Genomic DNA, 24821 nt, shown 5'->3' on the forward strand with positions numbered 1-24821 from the left:
CAAATCATTGCAGCTTCAGGACAGCCAAACTCTTCCTATTTACCTAGGGGGATGTTTCGGGTACATGACACTTCACCTCTTCCGCCACCTATTCTACCACCACAACCACCACAGGTGGCTAAAATCAACCAAGTATTGATTGAAGAGCTATCAGAAGATATGGATATTGTGCATAAAGTAGAACTCAGTGGTGAGTATTATGAGGAAGCTACGGAGATTGCACCAGAATTCTATGTCCTATAGAATAACACGCCAGTACCTGTGTTTCAAACCACGGTACAGTGGGAGGGCAAGGATATAAACTCAAACATGAGGAGAGGGCCGCTACAATGTTTTGGTTGCAGTGGACTGCATCGAATCGTTGAATGTCCAAAAACAAGAATGTGGTTCATACGCACCAACCCCAACAATTGACTGCTCCACCCAATGACATGCCAGTACTTACTTGTACTGAATGTGGGATTGATCATTTGATAAAATATTATCCATACCGCGCAAGTGGTTCAACTTCCACTTCTAACCAGGCCACCGTCTGGACCATTAGTGTGTAGCCTAGAAACATCATGCCACTCAATGTCCTGACATGAGCCCATGCCCAATTGGGGGAAAAAGGGAAGAACCCAGCATATGTAACCACTTCCAAAACTGGCCAGAGAAGGAGGGCAAAAAAAGTGGGTAAGGATGACACGAGGGTCACAATCCAAGATGGATCTGAAGAAGATATGATCGACACACCGGATCCATCCAATCAAGAGAAGAAAGGGATCAAGCAATCAAACAAAAAGAGCCTGACCAAAAGATGCAAGGGGAAAGACCATCAACCCCTAAAGGAGTCATTGAATACCCAAATGCCGAAGAGGAGATAAGGAAGCTCGAAGAAGCCAGGGCCCTAGTAGAAGAGTGTCACAATGACTTTATGAAGCCAAGTTACGGGCTAACCGGGTGAGGGATACAATGTATCCAAGAAATGAACCAACAAGGGAAAGGGAATTGGATGTACCTACTTCAATTCTAGAAGAGACGAAAGAGGGATCTCAAGGAAACACGATGTCAAGAATGTTTGTGGAAGATACACAAGATGAGTCCATCCATTCCTTCCCTAGGGATGAATACGAGACACACACATGGAAGGAACCCTCAATTGCCAAAGAACCTTGAGACATAGGCAGCCTCACGGCCGTACTCTCCACTTCTGTGCAAATGTCATTGGGACAACTGCTACGCAGTTCACCAACATTATGGGCAGACATAAAGGAATGGGTATAGAAGGTGAGCTAAGGCTAGCCGACACTACAGAGGATGTTCTATCACCTCTAGCTAAAAGAACCTTAAAATGCCATGTGGTAGATGTATGTGTGAGCACTTTAGTCAAGGTCACGAGCACTTGTAGGAAGCCTCGGACGACACATAGAAGCCTCGGACACATAGAGAGAGAGAGTGTCAAGGACTATGAGTTTAGGGACTTGAGTCAATGGTCGCAGGCTACCAAGTAAGAGGGAAACTTGGTATAGGGTCTAGGTATGCTAGAATTATTCACTTGAGGGGGGGTGTTGAAATATACAAGTGAATGGGTGTGTGCGGGAACAAGCCCTTAGCAAGAGGCTGTAAAAGAGAATCTGTAAATGAGTGAGAGGCAGTGAAAAGGTGAGAGGTATCTACTGGGAGAGAATAAAGGGTAGCATGAGAAGATTTAGGATGTGTGGAGATATTCTAAAAAGTGAAGAGGTGGAGAGAATCAAGCAAAAGAGGTGGAGTGAACAAGGAGAGATTAGTGGGATTAGTGCTTGGCATCTTGTGGATGTAAACTCTATAAATTGAGGCATTGGCCTAATGAGTATTTGCTGGTTTTTGAGTATTCATGCCTACATTAAGCTATCAGTTAATTGCTCACTAATCTCATCTTAATCATCATCTAATCTCCTTGTTAATAATGTTGATTCTTGCATTTGATCCACCATAGCTCATCACTTTGCTTGCATTTTAACAATTCAGGGGGTGCCAGTGTTTAACCACCTCGAATTTGAAGGTTGGATAGGTACTTCTTGCCTTGGACCAAGTCCAGCGCTGGTTGACGGACCCATGACCATAGATTGCACCTCTTCATCATTGCTAGTTTGGAGACCAAAAAATCCCTAGGCTATATCAATGATACTGCTGGATCTGGTAGGGGAGGGTGGTTTCTCCTCTTCTCCAAACCCAAAGTATCGCAGCCCTTCTTCCATGGATTCTTCACTACTAGTTTTGACGGTGGTCAGATTCCTTAAGACACTTAATTGAGTGCTTAATGAGTGGCCTGAATCCACACTCTTTTGATAGGAAGATCCTGGGTGATTTGATGCAATATCGTCAGGAGTGAGGTCGTCTTCGATGAGCTTTCCAAACCTCAAGTGCATGTGAATATGATTGGATAAGCTATTTTGCTGCCCCAATTAAATTTTGGTCAGATATGTCAACTTGTTTTTTAGGCTGTGGGATTGCAGAGAACAATTCATGACATGAAATGTTAGAAAATTGTTCATGTCGTGAACAATGTTCTACACTTTCACGTGTTTAAAATTTTTGCTTTGGACTCAGAAATCCACGTTACCTTGTTATGATTTTCACTGGTCTCAAGAACTTCCTTAACCTTAATCCGACAATACTAGGTTCGTGAGTTAGATTTGATTAAGGCATGAAATTGCAGAGATAGTTCACGCCATGAAGGGAAAAGGTTTCACGTCGTGAAATGCAAATGGTTCACGCCGTGAAGGGCTCTGAAATAGTTCATGTCCTGAAATGAAAATGTTTCACGCCGTGAAATGCAATCAGTTCACGTCGTGAAATGCTCTGAAATAGTTCACGTCGTGAATGTTTTCTACTAGTTTACGATTCTTAATTTTGTCAGACCCGGTGTCAGAGGTGTCAGGATAAGGCTACCTATTTTTAGCAAGGTAATCTCATGAATTGCGGTGCCAATCGTGGGTGGCGATGATGCCGAGAGTGTTTCACGCTGTGAAGTTGCAGAAAACGTTTCATGTTGTGAAATGATCTCTTGTAATTTCATGTGGGAAATTCCCGCGTGACTGAGATGGATTTGGGTGCAAAATCCTTATCCAAATGCTTCCAAGATGATGTGCCATGTGTAAGGAATGTAATACGAGTTCAAGACACAATCAATGGCTCCTTGATTTTTATAAATTTTTAAAAAGAAAGAAAAATAGGACATCATTCTGCTCGTTCACGTTAACGATTCTGGTGATGCAAACATCAAAATTGACTAGAAAAAACAGTGGAGGACTTTCTCTTTCAAGACCACTCCACCACACAAATACACAACAAAAACAACCAATTTCTCATAATTTTTCACTTCCACTCAAATCTTATCCATTCATTTCCTACACAATGCACTACCAGAATGCAAAGGCAATGATGAATCTTATGTAATGGGAGCTGAAACTCAAAGAGGATGGAAGAAACAAAGGTGTTTGCCCAACAGCGGTGCCAAAAATGTTATGGGCTACCACACCTCCAAGAGGGAATTCAATGCATTCACCTTAGGGAAGAGCAATAGAACAACACAACTGTCGTAGGGCACTTACCAATGTTCAAACTTATGTCCCTTGAGGTCTCCAAGCTCACTTGAGAAGCTCCAATCCTCCAAGCTCCACCTCCACGCTGTCATCGTAGAGCCGCTCACACCACCACATAAGGCAATCACTCTCTCTCACTCCTCAACACAAGCATGCAACATACAAGTATAAAGGAGGCACAAGTGCTAGAATGCTCTCTCTTAAGACAAAAGCAAGAGCTCTCAAAGCACAAAGGGGGATTGTGTCCATTCATTTATGAGAAACTGCCTTATATACAATTGGCCCTTATTCACACTTGGGCGCCCAAAACTTACTTAACTAAGGCCTTGCGTGGCCAATATCTCATAATGTGCAACTTTCATAGTGCCTTTGTATGACACTTATTAATGTCCTCAAATGGAGGAGTATATTTATTGATCCAAAATGGGATTAACATAGAGGCAGAGTAGATGATGCTACTAGAGGCTTGTGTGTGGCTAGCACAGCTTCTCGATAGCAACACATAGTTGCGAGCAAGTCTTTGATGTGCCAAAAGCGACTAAGAGATAGACATCAGCTGGTGTGGTGCCGTGGTCAGTAGCTCAAATAATTGGTGATAGCATTTTAGTATAGCAGCATTTGATGTGCGTAAGTAGTAGGCACAACAAAATCATTAAGTAGCTATATGTCAGAGGCAATAAGTACTGAGGCAATGGTGGAGGACTAGCATGCGTGTGTGTTACGTAGTAGCAATAGTTAAGGCGGTGATGGCAATTGAAGGATCAGAGGTCCTACTATAGTCTACGTGTAGGGTTGTGGAGGCTCAAAGATATCCATGGTTGTGGACTTTCGTTAAATCTGGGGTGCCTGTACATGTGGCACCTTGCTTCCAATCGGTAATCAGTTGAACAACATGTTTAAACAAGTGTTCAAACAAAAGTTTATACTTCGTGTGCGTACCCAGGCTTGAACCTGCGACCCCTGCTTTGGAACACGAGTGTGCAAACCATCCCATCAAGTGACACGTGTTTAAGAAGTGCAAACAGTAGTATTAAACACATGTTTATTAAAAAAAAGCCACATCACCAGCGCGACCGGCACGCGACTGGTGACATGTCGATCGAATGGGGTGCCACGTTGCAGGGCACCCCGATATCTAATGAGAGCCATGCTTGTGTTGTTCTTGTGTAGAGAGAAATCAAAAACGATAGGCTAGAGAGAGATAATAATATGCACAACTAAAATAGAATTGATTGATGTGTACAAGTCCATTGGGTTTGTAGGTGCAAGACCACTCGAACACACATACTATATGAATGACACATGGCATGGCCACTACTTACTACACACACACACATAATATATTATCCACTTGAGGGTGGTTTCATGCACATAAGCTCACTTACACATAAGTGGTGTTCACTGATGAAAGATGTGAATTGACAAAATGATGAGGTGGATTGAAGATCATAATCACCATGGTGATAATGCAAATCATAACATAGATGTAAAACAAGTTTAATGAGTACTAGATGGAGAGGTCAAAAAGATACATAATTCCCATGAGTTGTTCATCATTAGAAAGCAAGCTCTTAAATAGGCAAGTACAAGGATAGAAGAAGCTAAATCAACTCCTAAACTATCTCCACAAATTCCTGCATTATTCTTTGCACCAGTCCACTATTTCCTCTCCTTGATTGTAGTTCGGCTAGATTCAAGGCATCTACCATTAAGTTATATGTGCAGAGATTCCTTGGTAACTCTCTCTAGATTTAATGAAAGATATAACATAGGTGCTCAACCTTTGACAAATTAATGAAAGATATAACATAGGTGTTCAACCTTTGACAAATTAATGAAAAGGTTGTTTGCTCAATATCCCTCATTCTCAAGTATATCAAATTGTCCAACACTCCCTCCCTCAAATTGATGACCCTCATCCTTGACAATAGTCAAAGGATGAGGGAAGCTACATAGTTTGTGACCACCTCCTAGTGTCAACACCTATGTCCCCATCCTTGTACCTACTTCATTGGACTATTTGGTTTACAAAGTAGTGAGAACTAAGGTGATCTTTTATGACTTACTATAAGTTAGGATTCACACGAGCATAACACTTAGAAAGCCCAATCATCATCTACACAAACAAGATTGGCTTCATAGGAGACCTTAACCTCGATGTCATCTGCTTCTTCACCTCCTTCTACTAGATTTGCTGAGATTTTCTTTTTGAGATGATAGTCTTTTTCAAAATGACCCTATTTGTTGCCGATAAAAGTGACACTTCATGTTGGCCTTGGAGGTAACTTTTGATGTAGACCCTTTGAATGTCTTCTTGGGGAAGTAGGCCTTTTCATGATTGAAGATCCCTTGTTTCTGTTTGATTTTCTTTTCTTCTTCCAATAATAAGGCAATGATATCAATCAATTTAGGAGATTGGAGATTGCTGAGACTAGTTACTATGTTGCCACCCACAATCTTCCTAAGGTAAAAGACTGTGGCACTTTTGAGCAAAAGAGCAATACTAACATCTTCCTCAATGTTCATTTTAATACCAACTAATTGAGTGATTAGACCTTTCGTGTGATTTAAATGTGCTGGTAAATATTCACCCACTTTTAGATTGAGCTCCAACAGTTTAATAAGCAGAGTGATTTTAGAGCTTTTGGCTTGATTTCCGAAGAGTTTTTCAAGCTCTTCCCAAGCTTCAAAAGAGGTGTCCTTTCCATCAATGTGGTGAATATACTGATCACTTAGCCCCAATGCTATAATAGAGAGAGCTTTTTTATCTTTCGCTATCTTTTTTTCTCTCTCACATTGGTTATGTTCCACAATACCTTTTTCATTAAAATAAATTTTACCCTTGTTTGCTAGGTGTGAAAACTATTGCCATCAAATCTATCAATTTTTATGGACTCCATGATGAACCAAATGATAAAGAAGGGGGTCTTGCCTCTTACAAACTGAGGCAATGTCTATCCTAAAGAAAAAAAACACCTAGAGCTCTCCTTCTCCATACAAATGCATCTGGTTGTACAGAAGCTCTGAAAAACCCTAAGTTTTTTGCATATGAGCATCGACCTTCTTCTTGAGAATTTTCCTTTCAACCTATGGATGGTGTTCACATATTTTGCATTTGATGCACCAGGCAGCATTATGATCTCCCTACTTCAATACAAATGGTGATACAAAAGAGGATGTGAGGTTGGAGATATAAAAAACGAACAAAGTATCAACCAAAGTGATGTAACTCTCTATTTTGTGTGCAGAGAATGACCAGTTTTGGAGGGTTGATTGTGGCCTTCAAATTTGGGGGCTTTCTTCACAAATGATGATCTAAAGGTGTTTAGCCACACCTTAGTTAATTGTTGGAACCACCAATGACCCATAATAGCATCCTTGTCATCCTTAATTACTGTGTTAATCAGAGTTAGCACAAAAAAAGAGCGACTGAGAATTTGATTGGTACTGCCTTGCTTGACTAGTGCTCCTCTCCCCTAAGAGGAATTAGACTGAATCATTGCGTAGCAGGTGAATGGTTGATTTCCCCTCTTTTCGCAGTTTACTAATGACCCGCCGAAAACCAGAGCTCCTGCATAAATTCACGACTGAGAGCTGAGTTGCTATTATGCCTTCTATAGATGAAGATGCCCACAAATTCTTGTAAGGAATGGTGGACTGTGTAAAGCGAATGGGCTCCTCCACAATAGCTGGGAGCTTTCCTTAATAATGGGTTTAGTGGTGATTAATCAGAATGCTAGCTCTGATACCAAATGATGAACGATGTGAATTGACAAAATGATGAGGATCAAAGAATTAAGATGGACTGAAGATCATAATCACCATGATGATAATGCAAAGCATAACATAGATGTAAAACAAGTTTAATGAGTATTAGATGGAGAGGTCAAAAAGATGCATAATCCCCATGAGTTGTTCATCATTAGGAAGCAGGCTCTTAAATAGGCAAGTACAAGGATAGAAGAGGCCAAATGAACTCCTAAACTATCTCCATAGATTCCTCCATTATTCTCTCTACCATTCCACTATTCCCTCTCCTTGGTTGTAGTTTAGTTAGATTCAAGGCATCTACCAACAAGTTTCATGTGTATAGATTCCCTAGTAACTCTTTCTGGTTCTACTGAAAGATATTGCATAGGTGTTTAACATTTGACAAATTATAAAAGGTTATTTGCTCAATATCTCTCATTCTCAAATACATCAATTTGCCCAACATTCACAACCCTTCAGGGGCTATTCACACACACACATATACGAGTACACAAATAGTGGTACACGCACACGTACACGAGACTCCGAATACCCAACAATGTGTTCCAGATGTAAAAAGGGAAAGTATAATCTATAGCATAGCACATGTTTATATCATGCTCGAAAAACATTGATGTGTTGGAGCTCTTGCAAGAGTGTCTACATCCTGTCTTAGACCGTGATCTCACTTAGAAGGAGATACTCTTAGGGGTTTTAATTGGTTGCTCCACACAACCATGGGGAATATAAGTAGAGTTGAATACTTGTGGAGTGTCTAGATAAACATGAATGAGTGGACTTAGTAGGAGATACTCTTAGGGGTTCTAACTGGTTGCTCCACATAACCAAGAGTGTCTACGCCCTATTTTAGACCGTGATCTCACTTCGAAGGAGATACTCTTAGGGGTTCTAATTGGTTGCTCCACATAACCATGGGGAATATCATTAGAGTTGAATATTTGTGGATTGTCTGGATAAACATCAATGAGTGGACTTTTAACAAAGCAAAAACTAACATGTTTCAAGGCCTAAGAAGAGACTTGTGTGTGCAGATAAAGCTGATGATTAAAACATGCTTTAAGATGTGCAAAGCCCAATGATGTTAATGAAGCGCTCAAAATGTCAAAGGCAAAAGATGAATTCCAACAACAAATTAGGTCTATCCAACAAGACTGCTTGGAAAGGGACAATTTGGTTATAAATGAAAAAATCAAGCTTATGAGGTAGGGCTCAAAAATGACTGAATACATCCAGAGTTTTTTAGACCTGAAGGAATATCTAGAATAGAGATCTTTTGATAATGTTAACATGCAAAAGTTATCCTTCTTCGAATAAAAAGCATTATGTACATTTTCCTTTCTCTTGTTATATCTAATACAATCTAACTGCCTTTGTTGTTTAAAGTAGAATTGATACCAAATCATATTAAATATACTTAATAATTGTGTATATGTATCAGTGTTCGGGAAAGGTGTGCCTCAGTTTAACCTTCAACAGTTGAAAATTCAACATGGTTGGTTCAGATCTTCTATAAAAAGTGTTGAACCGATTGAAAAAAAATTCAATAATAGTGTAATGGTTTCAAAAACCATGGCCATTCTCTTCAAATTTGTGGCTCGGTGAGAAATGCAGAGGAAATGAGTATGTTTAAGAGGTTTGTCGAATGTTGATGTGTGTATGTTGCGCTACGTTTGTGTGTGTGTGTGTGTGTGTGTGTGAGAGAGAGAGAGAGAGAGAGAGTGAGAGAGAGAGAGAGAGAGAGAGAGAGAGAGAATATGACTAGGATGAGTCGTTTTAGTGTCGTAGCTAATTTAATGATTTTTGTAATACATATAAGAGCATCAAAGTGTAGGGAATGGGACTTGAACTCGGGATTTTTCCATTAGGAGCTTGATGCATTTAAACCAAAAATATCTGCACGGAGAGAGAGAGAGAGAGAGAGAGAGAGAGAGAGAGAGAGAGAGAGAGAGAGAGTGTGTTTTAACTTGATATATATGTAGGTTCATAGAGAATCTATTGGCGTATCCTTTCCAGTGCACGAAAACAACATATTTTTCAATCGATCAAAATAAGGACAACTCTCGAATCTATCCGATTTTTGTTTCAAAATCTCCGGAGTGTTGGTTTTTAACTCAAACATATGAAAAATCATTCCTTAAAATAAAGGCTATTTAAAATCTCAGCCAATTTTTCTTAAATATGGCCAGTACAAATACACTAGAATGCAGTTTTTTTTTTAAGAGCCGTGAGATTTATTCCCATTGATGGTAGACCTTTGCATGGAAAAGCACCTGTAAAGTAATGCACAATGCATGGTGGCACGAATGGGGGCCACTAAGTTAGTGGGGGGATGGCTAGTACGGGAGGGAGCACTGCCGCTATCGACGACCACATGCAAACCACGTTCATGATTTTTGTGAAGCTCCGTCACGATGGGCGCGTTAAGGCCGCGCAGGCACGTCCGTTTAACGTCGTGTACACGTCACATTGTATCAGAAGGGAACAGGGGGCTCTCTCATGAGGCTTTGCACGCAAATTCTGACCTCACAAATGCTGCTGCTCAACCCCTAGTTAGGCTACCTAAACCACTGGGCAGCCAGTGATCCTTACCATGGCTCTCGACAAGAGCAACCCATACAAGAAGCTTGATTTGGGTCATGCCCAAATCAATGGTAGTAATTACAGTAAGCACCATCGCATTAAAGTGCATCCCTTGTTTAGTAATTGCTTTTGCTCGGGTAAGTCATGGCTGCTCCCTGCCACTTGCTCTCTCATGCTCTGCTTGACGGCCGTCTTGTTTTTCCAGTCCAGCATCAGCACTTGCAGCAGCAGCAGCAGCACAGTAAGTTATCCCAACCTTGTCAAATTAATCCAAGATAATGTACTTAACCGGCAAAACTCGGGTGCATCTGAGGATCTGTGTGAAGGAAGGCGTGTTTTCATGTATGACGTGCCTGCGCAATTCAACGAGGATTTGGCTCAGGAGTGCCTCATAGCTGGAAGAGGTTCATGCTCGGAGAGCTGGGGCTGTCTTTACTGTGGTGGCTTGGAGAATCAAGGGATTGGCATACAAGTGCCCCAGCAAAACAGCACATTAGCAACTAATCTCACCGTGATTAGCAATAATGGTTACAATTACAACTACAGCGTACAATTGAGGCCTGCAAATGCATGGTACCGAACGCACCAATTCTCTCTAGAAGTTGTGTTTCATGCGAAGATGAAGCAATACCCATGCCTAACAACAGAGGCAGCCATGGCAGACGCGTTCTACGTCCCTTACTATGCAGGCCAAGACGCGGCAGTCTCAGTGAAATGCAATTCAATGCAGGTAAGGGACCGCAGAGTGAACCGGTTCATGGGATGGCTGACAGGACAGGCCACGTGGAAGCAGACAAGAGGGCAGAGGCACTTCATGGTGCTTGGCAGGCAGCCTGTGGACATGAGCAGGCCGCTCACGGACAACAAGTGGGGGTTGCCCGTGACCACCCAGGAGGATCTGGCCAACGTCACATTCATGTGGTGGGAAAAGGCCTTTACCCAAATACGGGAAATCGGCATCCCTTACCCTACCGCCTTTCATCCCTCCACGGATGCAGACCTCGGGCTTTGGCAGGTAATCAAGCTCCTTGTTGCAAACTTATTTATTCTAGTATGCTATACCTTTCTTTTAACCTTTAATAGTTTACTAATGAAATCCCCCCCCCCAACCCCCCACACACACACACATACATACACACTCCCCCTCCCTCTTCTTTCTGCCTTACAGGCAAAAACAATTAATTCAACATGAATATTCCGCTATAAGGTTGCTTCGGATTTCTTTTTTAAATAAAATCTTCCAAATTTTGTTACCTCCATGTTTGGAGACTAGGATGCCACCTAGTGCTCATGATTTTTCAAATCTTGGGCAGCCAAGTCATGCACATATGTGATAGGTACTCTCACACCAACTAATCAAAGACAAGATGCCCTTGCTAACCACACCATGAAACTCTTTCTCATGTGTCAATAGGGGTGACCAAGCTCAAAGCCAGCATTCCATTTGCCCAACTACCAATCCATACCCATGCATTGGGCAAGCAAGCACTGTCTTATGCCTAGGTTGTGGTTTGAAGACCTTAATATCATGTTTCAAAAGATGGAAATCATCAGCACCTTCAAATCATGAAACTTGTAGGTCACTCAACATTAAAATTTAGAAAGATGCCACCACACTCTAGCCTAAGTAAGTTTAGCTTAAGACGCCCTATCCTATCCAAGAGGTTGGGAGGTTAACTCTTGATAGCTTATTTCATTTTTTATGATAAATACCCAATTTTGGGAGTCAGGGGTTATGTTCTTTTTCTACCTTGGATAATGGGTCCTGAACATTGCTTAAGATGTTATATCCTATCCAAGAGGTTGGAAGGGTAACTCCTAATAGATGAATGATAAATACCAATTTTGGGAGTCAAGGATTATGTTCTTTTGCTACCTTAGATAATGGGTCCTGAACATTGCTAGTTTGAAGCTTGCTCTAGATGTAGGTACTCATGACTCCTAATTTTAAATGCATTTAAATATTGATCTCCATGCAATGATCTAACATGCTAAGAAAAAAGTGCATGTTGAAAAAGTTTATGTATCGAAGGAAAAGGTATTTGTACGAAGCCATTTACATAGACTAAAACTCCATAAAATTTTGTGTAGGTAGGGAACCATTATATAGTATGATTCTCGCTCCCCTCCCTTCTTGCAATAGTTAGATCACATTTCTTGTGCTATGAGTCATTGCATAGATTTGTAGTCCACTAGCTTGGTTGTGATTCTCAAAGACTATTCTCATAATGAGAAAAAAGAGTAATTAATTTATTGAGGCATGATAAAAGGGTGAGATTAGTTAACATGCCAAAGTCTTCATAACTTTGTGGTTGCAAACTCCACCTTTGCTTGTTAGTATGGATATCTTGTATTGGCAATGATGAGTTACAAAGGCATCCTATCTAGATCACACATGGTTGGTCTATGTGTCATTAAATGCATTATATGTGGTCTATTATCTTGCTATGATGCCGTTGTTTAATGGTGATGTCTAAAGGATATATCATTTATGGTTTCATTCTCTTGGTTAGGATGTTTAAGGAACTCTTCTCGCTATGGAAGGTAACAACACATTCATCTACATCAATATCACGTATTAATATGATTATTATTACCATGTTACTATGGTATAAGATTTCAAAACAACACACTAGTATCAATTATTTTTATTCCTGCTAGGCAAGACTATGTGATGTAGTATGTAAATTTGATAATCAAAGTCCTAGTTTGGGTGAGTAGTTTTTAAGTGGATTTTGGAAGTGTTAACCTTTTTTTGTGTATTAATTGTGTGAAAGAGAACATTTTTGGCATAACACAAATGACAAATAATCTTTTGGTAAAGCTTCTAGTTGTTTATGAAGGATCTATGGTTTGGTGTTAGATACATAACAAAGAAACTTAACTCTAGCTTCTAGATTTATCACATAGTACTTCATGTGATCTTTCAGGTTTAGTGGAATTTTTGTAATTAATCTATATTTGTTAGCATTACACCTTTGTATAAAAGTTTAGGGCTTACACCTTTCTATCATTACTTCATGTGATCTCTTAGGTTTAGTGGAAATTTTTGTAACTAATCAATATTTGTTAGCATTACATCTTTGTATAAAAGTTTAGGGCTTTATAAATTGGAATACAACCAATTTTATAGCAAAGTGGATTGGGTGGGGTGTATGTTGATGTAGTTTGTTTAGCAAGCACTTTGAGAGTGGTAGTTTGCATGGTAGAGATATAAATAAGTGTGAAAGTTCTTTTTTTGACCATGTTTTTGAAGAACTATTGACCACATCATTGTCTACTTAAAACCTCTCACCCTTGCTTGCTTCTTGTTCATGATATTGCTTCACTTTAGTTAGCGATTTTAACCATTAGCTCTTGTGTGCAAGCCTCTTTGTGAAAGTGCACGTTACTAGCTTACTAACATCTTGAATTAGCTTGCCCTACTTTAATAATCCTAGCCTTGAACTCTGGCAATTTATCATATGGGTTTTGCTCATTCAAACATGAACACATGAGAAAATTATGGTGCTAGCATCTTATATTAGCTTGTTCTACTTTAATGATATCTCTGGTAATTTATCACATGACTTTTGCTCATTCGAGCATGAACGCATGAGAAAATTTTGGTGGTTAGGTGCTCAAAATGTGATTTAGGGTACCATTCCTTGCCAATAGCATAAGAGTGACATCCCTTAGCTTGGTTTGTAGGTAAGGAATGGTAGAGCTTTACTTCAAAAATTGAGTGTATTTATGATTGTTTTTTAATGTAAGATCAAGGGAGCTATGGACTAAGTTTTCTTGAGCATCCACATTGCATCAACTCATGTGGGTCTCATCTCATATTGCACAGGAGACAGTGGAGAACGCGAAGCGCGAGTGGCTGGTGAGCTACTTGGGGTCGGCGAGGAGGAGATTCCGGCACCAAAGCACGCTACTGTTCAGGCAGGAGCTAAAGAAGCAGTGCGAGGAGGACAAGGCGAGGTGCAGGTTCATGGACTGCACGCTGCGGTACTCGCAGTGGCAGATTCCGTGCGAGAGCGAGGCGGAGATCATAATGTTAGAGTTCAGCAATGCAGTGTTTTGCCTGCAGCCGGGGGGAGACACCCCCACACGCAAGAGCGTCTTCGACAGCATGATCGCCGGCTGCATCCCCGTCGTCTTCTCCAACCTCACGGCGCAACTACAGTATGAGGCGTATCTGCCCCGGGACGCCACGCGCTACTCTGTGAGCCTCCCCCAGGAGGACATCGCCCAGGGCAAGCTCAACTTTGTGCAGGAGCTTCTCAAGATCCCCCAGGAGAGGGTCCGGCAAATGCAGCAGACTATCCGTGAGGAGATCCTCCCCCACATCATCTACACCATGCCGGGCTCCACCGTCACCTTCCACGACGCCATGGACCTCGCTCTCCAACAACTCTTCGCCAACATGAGCGCTTTACCATAAGCGCCATCCATTTTTTTCCACCCCCATTATTATTAGACTTGAATCGTATTATCTTGGAATGTGCCTTCTTCTATTTGTGTGTGTGTTGTTAATTAATGGCTTCTAATGATGCACCTTATTAATTTACATCCTACACTCGACAAAGGTGTCAACCTTCCTGCATGCATTACATTGCCTTTGCTCCACAAGATTTAGATGTTTGTACCGATAGGTTGTTGAAGAGGGCTTACTTGAAGAACTCTCCACTGCTCCTACGCACTGGTATACAAGCACTTTCTAAATAGCACCCCCTTCCTTCACCTTATGTTCATAAGAAATGCCAATGTCAGAATGTTTGGATAATCCTCCACCTCCCTGTCTATCCTCCATTGCCTCCTTGCTTCTCCACCTACATTCCTCCTATAGCTGCACCTCCTTTCCTCCTCTAACAGAGAGAGAGAGAGAGAGAGAGAGAGAGAGAGAGAGAAGGCCCGAGGAGGTGTATACAAAAAGGAAGTCACCATAAGAAGTAATTTTTTTTAAAGAAGGGCAACTTATCTATATGACAAAGAGAGAGAGAGAGAGAGAGAGAGAGAGAGAGAGAGAGAGAGAGAGGGGGGGGAGGCAACCCAAAGATGCAAGATGTTAACTGTTGAAGAATCTACTAAATTCACAAGTTGCTATTTAGAGTCAAGAAAATATGAAAGAAACGTTAAAACAGGGACCCAAACAAAATCTTTAGGAAAATTAAGGTTAAATTTCACAATGTTCACTCAAATGATTTAATGTAACCCACAAAAACATCTTATTATTGGCATAGCATTTGAACATCGTAGGTTGACCATGGGGCAACATTATGACACCAAAATTTCATCTAAAGGATACATTTTGATTCCACTTTTCTTAGAATGTAAATGGATTTCATCCAGACGTGACCATCATACCATTCTTCCATTGCATCCATGGGAGGTACTTGACATTGATAGGTTTTTTTTGTGCCCAAAGAAAAAGCCCAATAGATATGTTCACCCCACCCCAAGAAAACAAAATGAATCATTAATGTATGGTTAGAAACCTTATAAAAAGATAACTAATGTGTGGCCACTTTCCTAAAATGAAAATTAGCCGTTGTCACCCTAGCCAAAAGAAGAAAAGAACACTTGTATGCAGTAGAGGAGGGGAGATTGCGAAGAGAAGGGCAATAGTTACGGGAAAGCGGTGGAGAGAAGATTGGATTGTGTGTGAGTTGGACGTCGAGAAAAGACAGAGGTAGCTTGGCCTCAACCGCGTGTCAGGTAGGTCAACTGCGATTGTTAAAGTATTTATCTGGTCTTGTTTAACACTTGTGAGGTCTGGGTTGACAATCAGAACTAGTCAGAGGACTATTTGATAAGATTGGGCACTACTAGTGGTCTAGGTGTTAGATAAGGATTGTTTACAAGTCAGAAGGGGGTCAACTAGAATCAGCTGAAGCCCAATAGGAGTCAGTCGTGGGTGTTTAGGAGTAGTTTTGGTCTCTTTGCGTTGAAGGGGAAAGTTTTGAGTCGGGTTTGAAAGTTTTGAGTCAGGTTTGATAGTCAACTGAAGAAGCAATCAGGCAAAGGGAGAGGTATTCCTGAGTCAGAAGATCATCTGTCAACTGTGAGTATAAGGAGTTGAGTCTTGGTGGGGTTTGAGTGTTTTAAGGGCTTAAGAGGGCATAGAGGAGAGGAATTCTGATCCAATTGGGTCAGCTGGGTTAGTTGGTCAAAACAATTAGAATATAGACAGTTGGAGTCAACAGAGAGTCTTTGGTGCGATCTCTTTGAGATTGGAGCAGCATGAGAATTAGGGGAGGCCAGAGGACATGTGAGTGAAGATTTTTGCTTCAGTTTGAGACAGTTGAGTTAGTTGGGTCTGGTTCAGATAGTTTCAGTCAGACGGGTGTCAACACAGAAGGTGGGAAGAGAGTCAGCAGAGGGTCCAGTTAGCTTCTAGGGTTGTGAGTTTTAGATTAGTTGATGTTGGAGGAACTCTAAGAGGACTCATTTCTAACTAAAGTCATCAGCCAATGTCTTATTCAAAAATTCAGTCTCATCAGCAAGGTGTTAGTTTGTGTCAGCCGGGAGAGCTTGTGGTCAGCTGAGGGCATATGAAGGTTTGTAAGATCCAAGCTGTGAGAGGTTAGAGCTAATCTAAGAGGATGATTGGTGTAGTGAGCTGTATAGTTTGAAGAGTTTGGAGTGTGATCGGGCATCTGCATGGGTCAACTAAAGATTATGGGACATCAACTGAGTGTATTGGTGCCTTCATTTGGTGTTTGTATTGGGTTGTGGTGCTAGGTGGTAGTTCCCTCCTCAACAGGGGTGTGTTTCGGACGAGCTATAGAGGCAAGTCTCCTCGACACATCAACGTAATATCGATGTGATAACTCTAAGGCAAGGCCCCATTATAAAACCTTGGTATCTTTGTCACTTGCTTTGGAGCTCCCACGCATTGTAACACCTTTGTTAGGATGTCGGTTTACATTGATGCAAAATCTTTGGCCCACTGCTTTGACCAATGAATTTATCTTTGCCATTGTTGAAGTGCATTGGAGCTAGGTATATGTCTATTACAACTTCCTTTGTGCAACTTGCCTTGACTGACACGTCATGAGAGGGGGAATAAGGCTCAGTGGATATAATGTTAAGCCTGCTTGTGATGCTTTGTCCTCCCGGATGGATGATTCCAAATCTACTACATGGGAGGCAATCGGTTCAACTATGTCACCACCAAATCAAAGCTCACCTTATAGATATAAGAAACAATTACTTTCAAAATGAAATAATTCTTGTCTTTAATCTATTGTGGTTATAGTCCCATATATCATCTTGCTACAATATTGCACACAAGCCTTTGAATCTTTAAGTTGGCCTCATGATCTGTTCTAAAGATGGATCTATGGCCTTCCTCTGAGTAATTGTACATGCATACACGCACCACATGGACATATTCAGGTGGAGCCCATTCCAATATCCCATTCTGATAATGCACATATCATATGGACCGTACAAAATATCACATGCAACCTATTCTAACAATTTACAAACCATATGGATCATACAAATAATGCACAGATCCCCATTCACAACATGTACATTGGCCAAGTACTAAGCACATTACGGCCACACATACAGACCATCTAGGCCATAAAGACCACCATAGGGAATATATAGACCATCTACACTACACAGACCACAAGGAATAAATAACCCACCACACATATGTGATCTCCACTTAAACCATACACACAAGAGACCACACAGAGAATATACTAAGATCACATGCATCCTATTCCAACCATACAAGCCAGACGAGGATGATGCTAAGCATGTAAAGATCATGAGTAGCTTGTCCTGATATACACCCCACATAGACCATATCAACTGTATAGGCCACACAAACCATATGGACCACACATGCTACACCAGGATGACACCGAGCATATAAATTGCTTCATGGTCCTAGTCCAAATTGAATGCAAATTGTACCTCCTCCTTCGTTTCATAGACCTTCTTGGATGTTAGTTGAGAGAGAGAGAGAGAGAGAGAGAGAGAGAGAGAGAGAGAGAGAGAGAGAGCACTACATACATTGTATGATAAGAGATGAAATGATATCCTCTAGAACTATTAATACATAATAAAATATGACTTATAATTTTGAAGTGCAAATCTCACATGGTGTAGAGTGACTCATGCCCAACTACCCCATTGCTAGGGATGTAGGTTCACTCTATGTACATACCTTAGAGTTGTAGAGGCAATTGAGGACTTGACACCAAGAAGGTACAATGTGTACACGTCTATGATAGGAGATGCATAGAGCATCCCTAAAAGATATAACAACACTTAAATAGTAGATCAGGTAGACACATCATTGTAAAGAGGTATATGCATACCTTACTAACTCTATGAAGCATAAGTGGGCTATCTTGCCACTTATGCCTCTGTTAGGGCTACAAACTTGGTCTCTAATATCAATCAAAGCAATGGGATTACAAAGGTAGCTAAGGTGGTGAGTCTTCATGTTTTAAATGAATGTGTCAACAATCCCCTCTACATTTTGTGGTCTCTTCAAGACAATGAGCTTACTTCCATAAAATCTCTCGTAAGCGGGATGTTGTAAAGAACAACCAAAGTAAAATCCTATTTTAAGAAGGCAACTAACCATCTTGCTCAACATTTTGATAATCGAGTGAAGAACGAATGCATGGGCTCAAAGAACTAATAGATTACTTGACATGCCAAAGTAAAATCCTATTATAAGAAGGCAACTAACCATCTTGCTCATCCTTTTGATAAAAAGTCATTAGAAATGCTTAGCTATGGTTCTTATGCCTTCTTGTCCCCTCATGATTTCACTCCTAAAACTCTGTAACTCATGAAAGAAAAGTGCTACACATATCAAGTCCACATGTTTCATGTCACTAAGCGCATGTAAGATATAAATCCCTATGTATCTAGCATCTAGATATATCTACTTTTGATGATTATGAGAAAATCTCATTACAATCTCATTTCAAAGAGGAATATCTCTGGTTTATCAATGTCCCGTACCGTCCTTAAGCAACCCACCCTTCTAGACTTGGAAGATGAGTAGCTCCTCAATTGATTTTCCTCAACTACATGCTACCTTCCTCTAAAGTGACCATCCTCTAAAACAATGCTACACACCAAGTGCATATCAAGTGCTCCATACCAAGCGCATATCAACCTTGCAACCACTAGTGAGAGAGTATAGCACAACTCATCATTATCTTATATATTGAGCTCATTTTTGTGACTCCTATTTAAACTTGGTTTCACATAAAATATCTTGCTAATGTTGGGAAAACCCTTCTATTATTAATGATTGAATAAACCACACATCCACATTGGTACTTATGCTAACCTTAAGATCAACACTACATCTTACATCACCATTAGTTGTATGCATCCCATTGTTTAATAGCTATTGCGCTGGCCAGTTGATGGCCCTACTTGCAAGTGCATACATGTCTCATGCTTTTCTGCACAAGCAAGTTCTTACACGCATGCCTTTGAGACTTTGAGCTGACCAACCTTCACTCCTAATACTGCAATTATCACTTTAACCATGGCACGTCTTTGCTATATTGCTAGTCTGTAACCCAACAGCATCACTGCAAAAATGTATTCTATCACCTCTGTGTGTAAGAGACCCCTTTTTTTAATAGGCCTCTACCTACATCTTCACATTTACAAGAGGGGCCTCATTTATCGGTTACAAATAAAATTAACTTACACTAGAGGTGCTATTCCTGAAAGAATTAAGAAATGATTATACATACATATAGTTAATTTTTTACCAACACAAACCAAGTATTCAAGACATACCCACTTCATCCAGATGATATGGGGGTTCTCTTAGGAGTGAATCACACATCCACATTGTACTTATGCTGACCTTAAGATCAACACTACATCTTACATCATTGTTTAATAGCTATTGCACTGCCTAGTTGATGGCCCCTACTTGCGAGTGCATACATGTCTTATGCTTTTCTCCACAAGTCCATGAAATTATCAAATTCTTACACCCATGCCTTTGAGACTTTGAGCGGACCAACCTTCACTCCTAGTACTGCATTTATCACTTTAGTCATGACATGTCATATATATATTGCTACCTGTAACCCAAGAACATCACTGCAGAAAAATGCAATTCTATCACCTCTGTGTGTAGGAGACCCTTTCCTTAGTAGAGGTCTCTCATTTATCAGCTGCAAATAAAATTAACTTACACTACAGATTATTCCTGAAAGAATGCATACTCATGAGAAATGATTATACATACATATAGTTATTTTTTTTACTAACACAAACCAGGTATACAAGACATACCCACTTCATGCAGATGATATGGGGTTCTCTTAGGAGTGAGGCCTCCATGGTCTTAAATACTGTCGAGCATTGACACTGCATGCTGCGTTAAGCAAATTCTCTAAGCAACACATGGTATGATGAGGGCAACTTATATGTAATCTTGTCTGCTACGACATGTTTGTAGCAAACGTGTCCCCTGAGGGTCCTGTTTTGGAAAGCCCATGCCAAGGAATGATCGAAGAATGCATCTCTCCACCATCATACTCTGTTAGAGTATTTGATATAAACTCTCCAATTGTTAACTAAAATGTGGAAGAGCTAAGGACCAAGAAAAGATTGGATTCAAGGGATTGCCAACTGTCTTAGTAAGAGCTACACACATCAGACGAGTCCAAATTGCACCAAGAATGGCAATTTGTTTGTGCTGTTGCCGACTGGCAGCCTTGTGGGGATGCAGACAGACAGCCCGTAGATACTCTTCAAAGTGCATATAGACACGTAAACACTAGTCTTCACAAGCGATCAGTTTACACACCATGTCAAAGTGTTATATCCCAGTTACTGATACAAAAGCTCCATCTAGCCACAATGAACCATATCATGAAGACTATGTGAAAACCTCAAAATGCCATCTATAGCAAAGCAGCATCAGTCTTTGTAGTAGCTTAATCACCTGACACTCTTGTCCGCTCTATAAAAACCCTCCCCTCAAACCTGTACAAGGTTCATGGACTCCTTGGGACAAATTCACCATCATGAAATTGGTATTGTGGAGACCTTGCACCAAGCAAGCTTGCACTGTCAAGTTTTTGAAGGACAAAAAGCCTAATTGGGAATGTCCACCAGAAGATTCCAAGAGATCAGCAGGAAACCAGAAGTGTTGGAGAAGGGCCTAGCATTCTGTAGGATGCTGACACTGTTAAGATCACCTCCATAAGACCATCTAATGTTGCACAGGCTTAAGAGGATGTGCACGCACTGAGTCCATGTCCAGATTTGCATCTAGCTCATCATCCAGCTCCCCTACAACAGCACTGGAAACATGACAAGCGAAAGTTCAAAAAATTTCTTACAGAAAAACACATTTTTGGATTTAAAGAGAAGATAGCCATCTTACATGTTGTCTCCTCGTATAATATAAAGCCCTAAGACTAACTGTTCAACACCAACCTGAAAACCAGCAAACAAAGAAGCCTTACACTTCAATATAATCAGACATCCTAAAGGTCATAAGGTACATATGATAGCAAAAAGCTTTTTCAACAAACCACACAAAGAATACACTACACACATGTTGCAGACCTTGAAACCAAAGGAACCACTATTGAAGCCAAAGATTCTCCACCTACTACAGACAAAATGTGAAGACTCTCCCTCGGAGACTTGGCTAGAAACTTCCTTTGTTTGTGCTAGTGTCTTGATGCATTTCAACACCCTTGGTGTGTGCTCAACTTGAGAAAGTGAGACACGCACACATGCATCTCCTTCACATTCATCATTTGGTTCTGAAGAAGCCTCCTCCTTGGACTGCTCACTCACGTCCTCGAACAAATCCTTCATAGTTGCTTGGTTCCGAACTCCTCTTGAGAAAATTGTTTTGAGAATCGTGTTCGTGACACTCCCCCACTAGAACTGTTGTTATCCTCCATGGTCCTAACTACTCCATCTTTTGGAATATCCTTGCTCTTTTGCTTTTGGATGTGCTGAGTCCCAAACTTGGAACTCTCCCACGTCTTGAGGGTTGTAGCCATACGTACCGCATTTGAGAGAGCATGAGAGCGGAGTACACGCATATCTGCATGTTATGACGGTTTTAAACCATCCATAAAATGTTGTCATAGGGGAAGCTTTCCCAGGGTTCCCTTCATCCACTTGAAGACCTTTTTTGCGAAGGATTGTGACAGATTGAAGATTTCAACACTCCAGTCGCTTCCATTGCAAAGACTTGTGCTGTCATCGACTCTACTTGCAGTTGCTAAGCTTTAATGCTCAATTATGGAAGCAAGTAGGAGGAGGTAGGAACAGGACTCCCCTATGTATTGTTCTCTTGTCCTATGTGCTCTCTTGGAGATTGTTTCTACCGTGTTGGTGGAACGATAGAGGGTAGATGGTAAGGAACATGAGCACTAGAGAGGGTAGTGTCAGTTGCAAATCTTCACTGGACAACCATATCGTTTGCATACTACATGTATTCATATGCATTGGTATGGAAATCTGGTCGAAAATGCCCATGACACTATGTACTTCATTTTCCCAAGATCAATAAACATTATTTGAGGGAGGGATTAACCGTTCCGGCTCATTGTGCATCTCTTGTCAATTGAACAACATTACATCTTCTATTGTGCTTGTTGTCCATTAAATCTTGGTGTATTTAAGTGTATTGATTAGCATTGTGTTCAACCAAGCTTTCCACACCAATCGGTGGAATCACAATCTGCTCGTCACATTTTGAATTCAAAAACCATACCATCATAGTTACCTACTTATCTCCAATTAAGACTTTTAATCAATTAGTTATTTATGCTTCCTTAGTGCCACTAACTGACAAGAGCCTAGTCTCAACCTTAAAGCCAAATCAATTGTCTTTTGGGGTCATAACTATAAGGTCTCCAAGGACCACGCCCAAGGATTATCTAACCTAGAACCGAAACCCTAGTGAGGTTTCCCAGACCCGACATCGTACGCATCACATAACCACGACGGATTGTGGCTGGCAAACCATAAGTTCAATGACTCGAACCATCCCCGAGCCTAAGGTCTAATTGCCACGAGCGTACTTGGTACCTATGGCTCCAACCTAGCGTCCCATACCCTCTTGTCCTTGCTCTTGGCTCTGCAACCTGTATCTTTGAATGCCTACAAATGCACATGCCTTGCCTTTTTATAGAGATCTTGACAGCAAGTCGTATTTAGGTCGGTTTTGCCTTTTTGACCTACATAATAATGTCCAAAATGCCATATTTCGCCTCCAAACTATACCCAAAAGATGTCCCAACTATCGATCCATGTCTTGGGCACCATTTAGGCTCCCAAAACTGCTCTGAAACGCCCATATACTGCCTTTAACTTTGCCCTTTAGGCAGCTGCAAGAAATAATCATGTCTAAGTGGCACCGTCACCATCAGAAGATGTGCACTTGACACATTCAAACTTCAAGAAGACTTACATCAAACAAGACACCTAGCACTTCCATAAAAGATCTCGCCTCTTTCACATGATTATCGCCTTATCATTAGCTCGGCAACTCACATACTATCTTTATCACTAGCTCGCATAGTGTGGCAGCTCCACATACTATCTTTCTCACTACCTCACATAGTGTGGGAGCTCCTCATACAATCTTTACCACAAGCTCACATTTGTGTAACATACTATCTTACCACTAGCTCGCATGTGTGGCCAGATTCCCGACTGTTTAGCCATTCTTGACTAATGCTTAGGAGAGACTTCTCCTGCATTCCACATAGCTCAGCTGGCCGTCCCAGAGAGCTCAACCACTTCACGGCTCTGCGTAAAATTGAAGTTTTATGGACCTAAAAGGTCGTTTCATGCTTGCATACATGGCAAGATGCATACAACAGAGGCCAACGAGCGAGTAGCCTTGCGGAGTGGGTTTCTGACTCAGAATGGAGAGATCCTGAGTTCAATTCCCACTAGCACTCAATTGACATCAGGGCTGCTTTGTGGCCACAATTGTACCGCCTTCGGGTAGAAGACCATGCTGCCTCAGGGCGGGCACCCAAGTTGTTACTACAGAAGGATCAACTCATGAAAAAAAAAAAAAAAAAAAAAGATGCATAGAACAGAGGACTCTTTAAAACGAACATAAAAACATCAGTTTACCTTGGTCGAATACACTCGCTCGTGGGACTCGTCCAATATAAGGTTGGTGGCCTGATCAAAGCCCTTTAGTATGCCCTGAACACACACACACAAAAAAACAATCACACGCGCGCTCGTGTTGAGCATCATGTATAACATCCTCTCTTTCTTAAACTAGGGTAAAACGCGTATAAACATACACGCACCACAATGTTGCGACCATCATTTGTGATAATGGAGATGGTCTCTGCAAAAGAGCCGATACAGTAGTTAGTACCTTGTGCGTGCGTGCGTGTGCGTGTGCGTGTGCGAGAGAGAGAGAGAGAGAACACGCACGGTCGACAAGGGGTTCCAAGCTGGTTGTGGCCATCGCTGTTTTTGGAGCAAAGCTTAATGAAACGCTCACTAGTGTTCTTGGGACCTTTTTGCAAGATCGATTCGTAGTAGCCGAGATGGACTTGTTGCCTTATTAATGAAGTTGCCGAATGTTTTCAATGGAATTTTTGGCTATCAAATCAAATAATTTATAGATGATGGTGGGGGTTTTAATGGCACAATTTATAGCTTTGTTGACATGTAAAGCCCTCCATAAATTCCCACAGTTTGATTTGGTAGGATAAGAGTCCTCACATTTAGGCAATAGACTTTTCAAGTTTATTTTCCTTTGTAGAAAGTGGATGTGATGGACGGGCATCATGCATGATGTTTTACTCTCTCTCTCTCTCTCTCTCGACACTCTTCAGCATTTCCCGTGGAGATGATATGGGGAGTCATGGCACAGGGAGAGTCTGAGCACTAGGAGGCATG

General features: G+C 41.1%; 2 protein-coding genes across 3 annotated transcripts; one reads left to right on the plus strand and one right to left on the minus strand.

The window, feature by feature from the left end:
• The first annotated feature begins 9582 nt into the window (after positions 1–9582).
• Positions 9583–14678, plus strand: LOC147604662 (putative xyloglucan galactosyltransferase GT15). 2 transcript variants are annotated; one of them, XM_086794872.1, is made up of 3 exons: positions 9583–10003; positions 10126–10935; positions 13753–14678. In XM_086794872.1, exons 1-3 carry the CDS (start codon positions 9977–9979, stop codon positions 14344–14346), a joined length of 1431 nt encoding a protein of 476 aa, XP_086650998.1. In that variant the 5' UTR covers positions 9583–9976; the 3' UTR covers positions 14347–14678. The 2 variants fall into 2 exon arrangements, with proteins under 2 accessions (XP_086650998.1, XP_086650997.1); XM_086794871.1 differs by having other exon boundaries at positions 9585–10935.
• Positions 14679–20684: 6006 nt separating this feature from the next.
• On the minus strand, positions 20685–24476 carry LOC147604663 (sm-like protein LSM8). The gene is made up of 5 exons (XM_086794558.1): positions 24351–24476; positions 24221–24261; positions 24036–24110; positions 21307–21359; positions 20685–21223 (listed from the first exon to the last, which is right to left on the minus strand). The coding sequence occupies exons 1-5, from the start codon at positions 24382–24384 to the stop codon at positions 21133–21135; spliced, it is 294 nt and encodes a 97-aa protein (XP_086650684.1). The 5' UTR covers positions 24385–24476; the 3' UTR covers positions 20685–21132.
• Between the last annotated feature and the right edge of the window lie 345 nt (positions 24477–24821).

The sequence above is a fragment of the Cibotium barometz genome, chromosome 61 (assembly GCF_041138505.1).
Source record: "Cibotium barometz isolate CiBa-2024 chromosome 61, ASM4113850v1, whole genome shotgun sequence".
Lineage (NCBI taxonomy): Eukaryota > Viridiplantae > Streptophyta > Polypodiopsida > Cyatheales > Cibotiaceae > Cibotium > Cibotium barometz.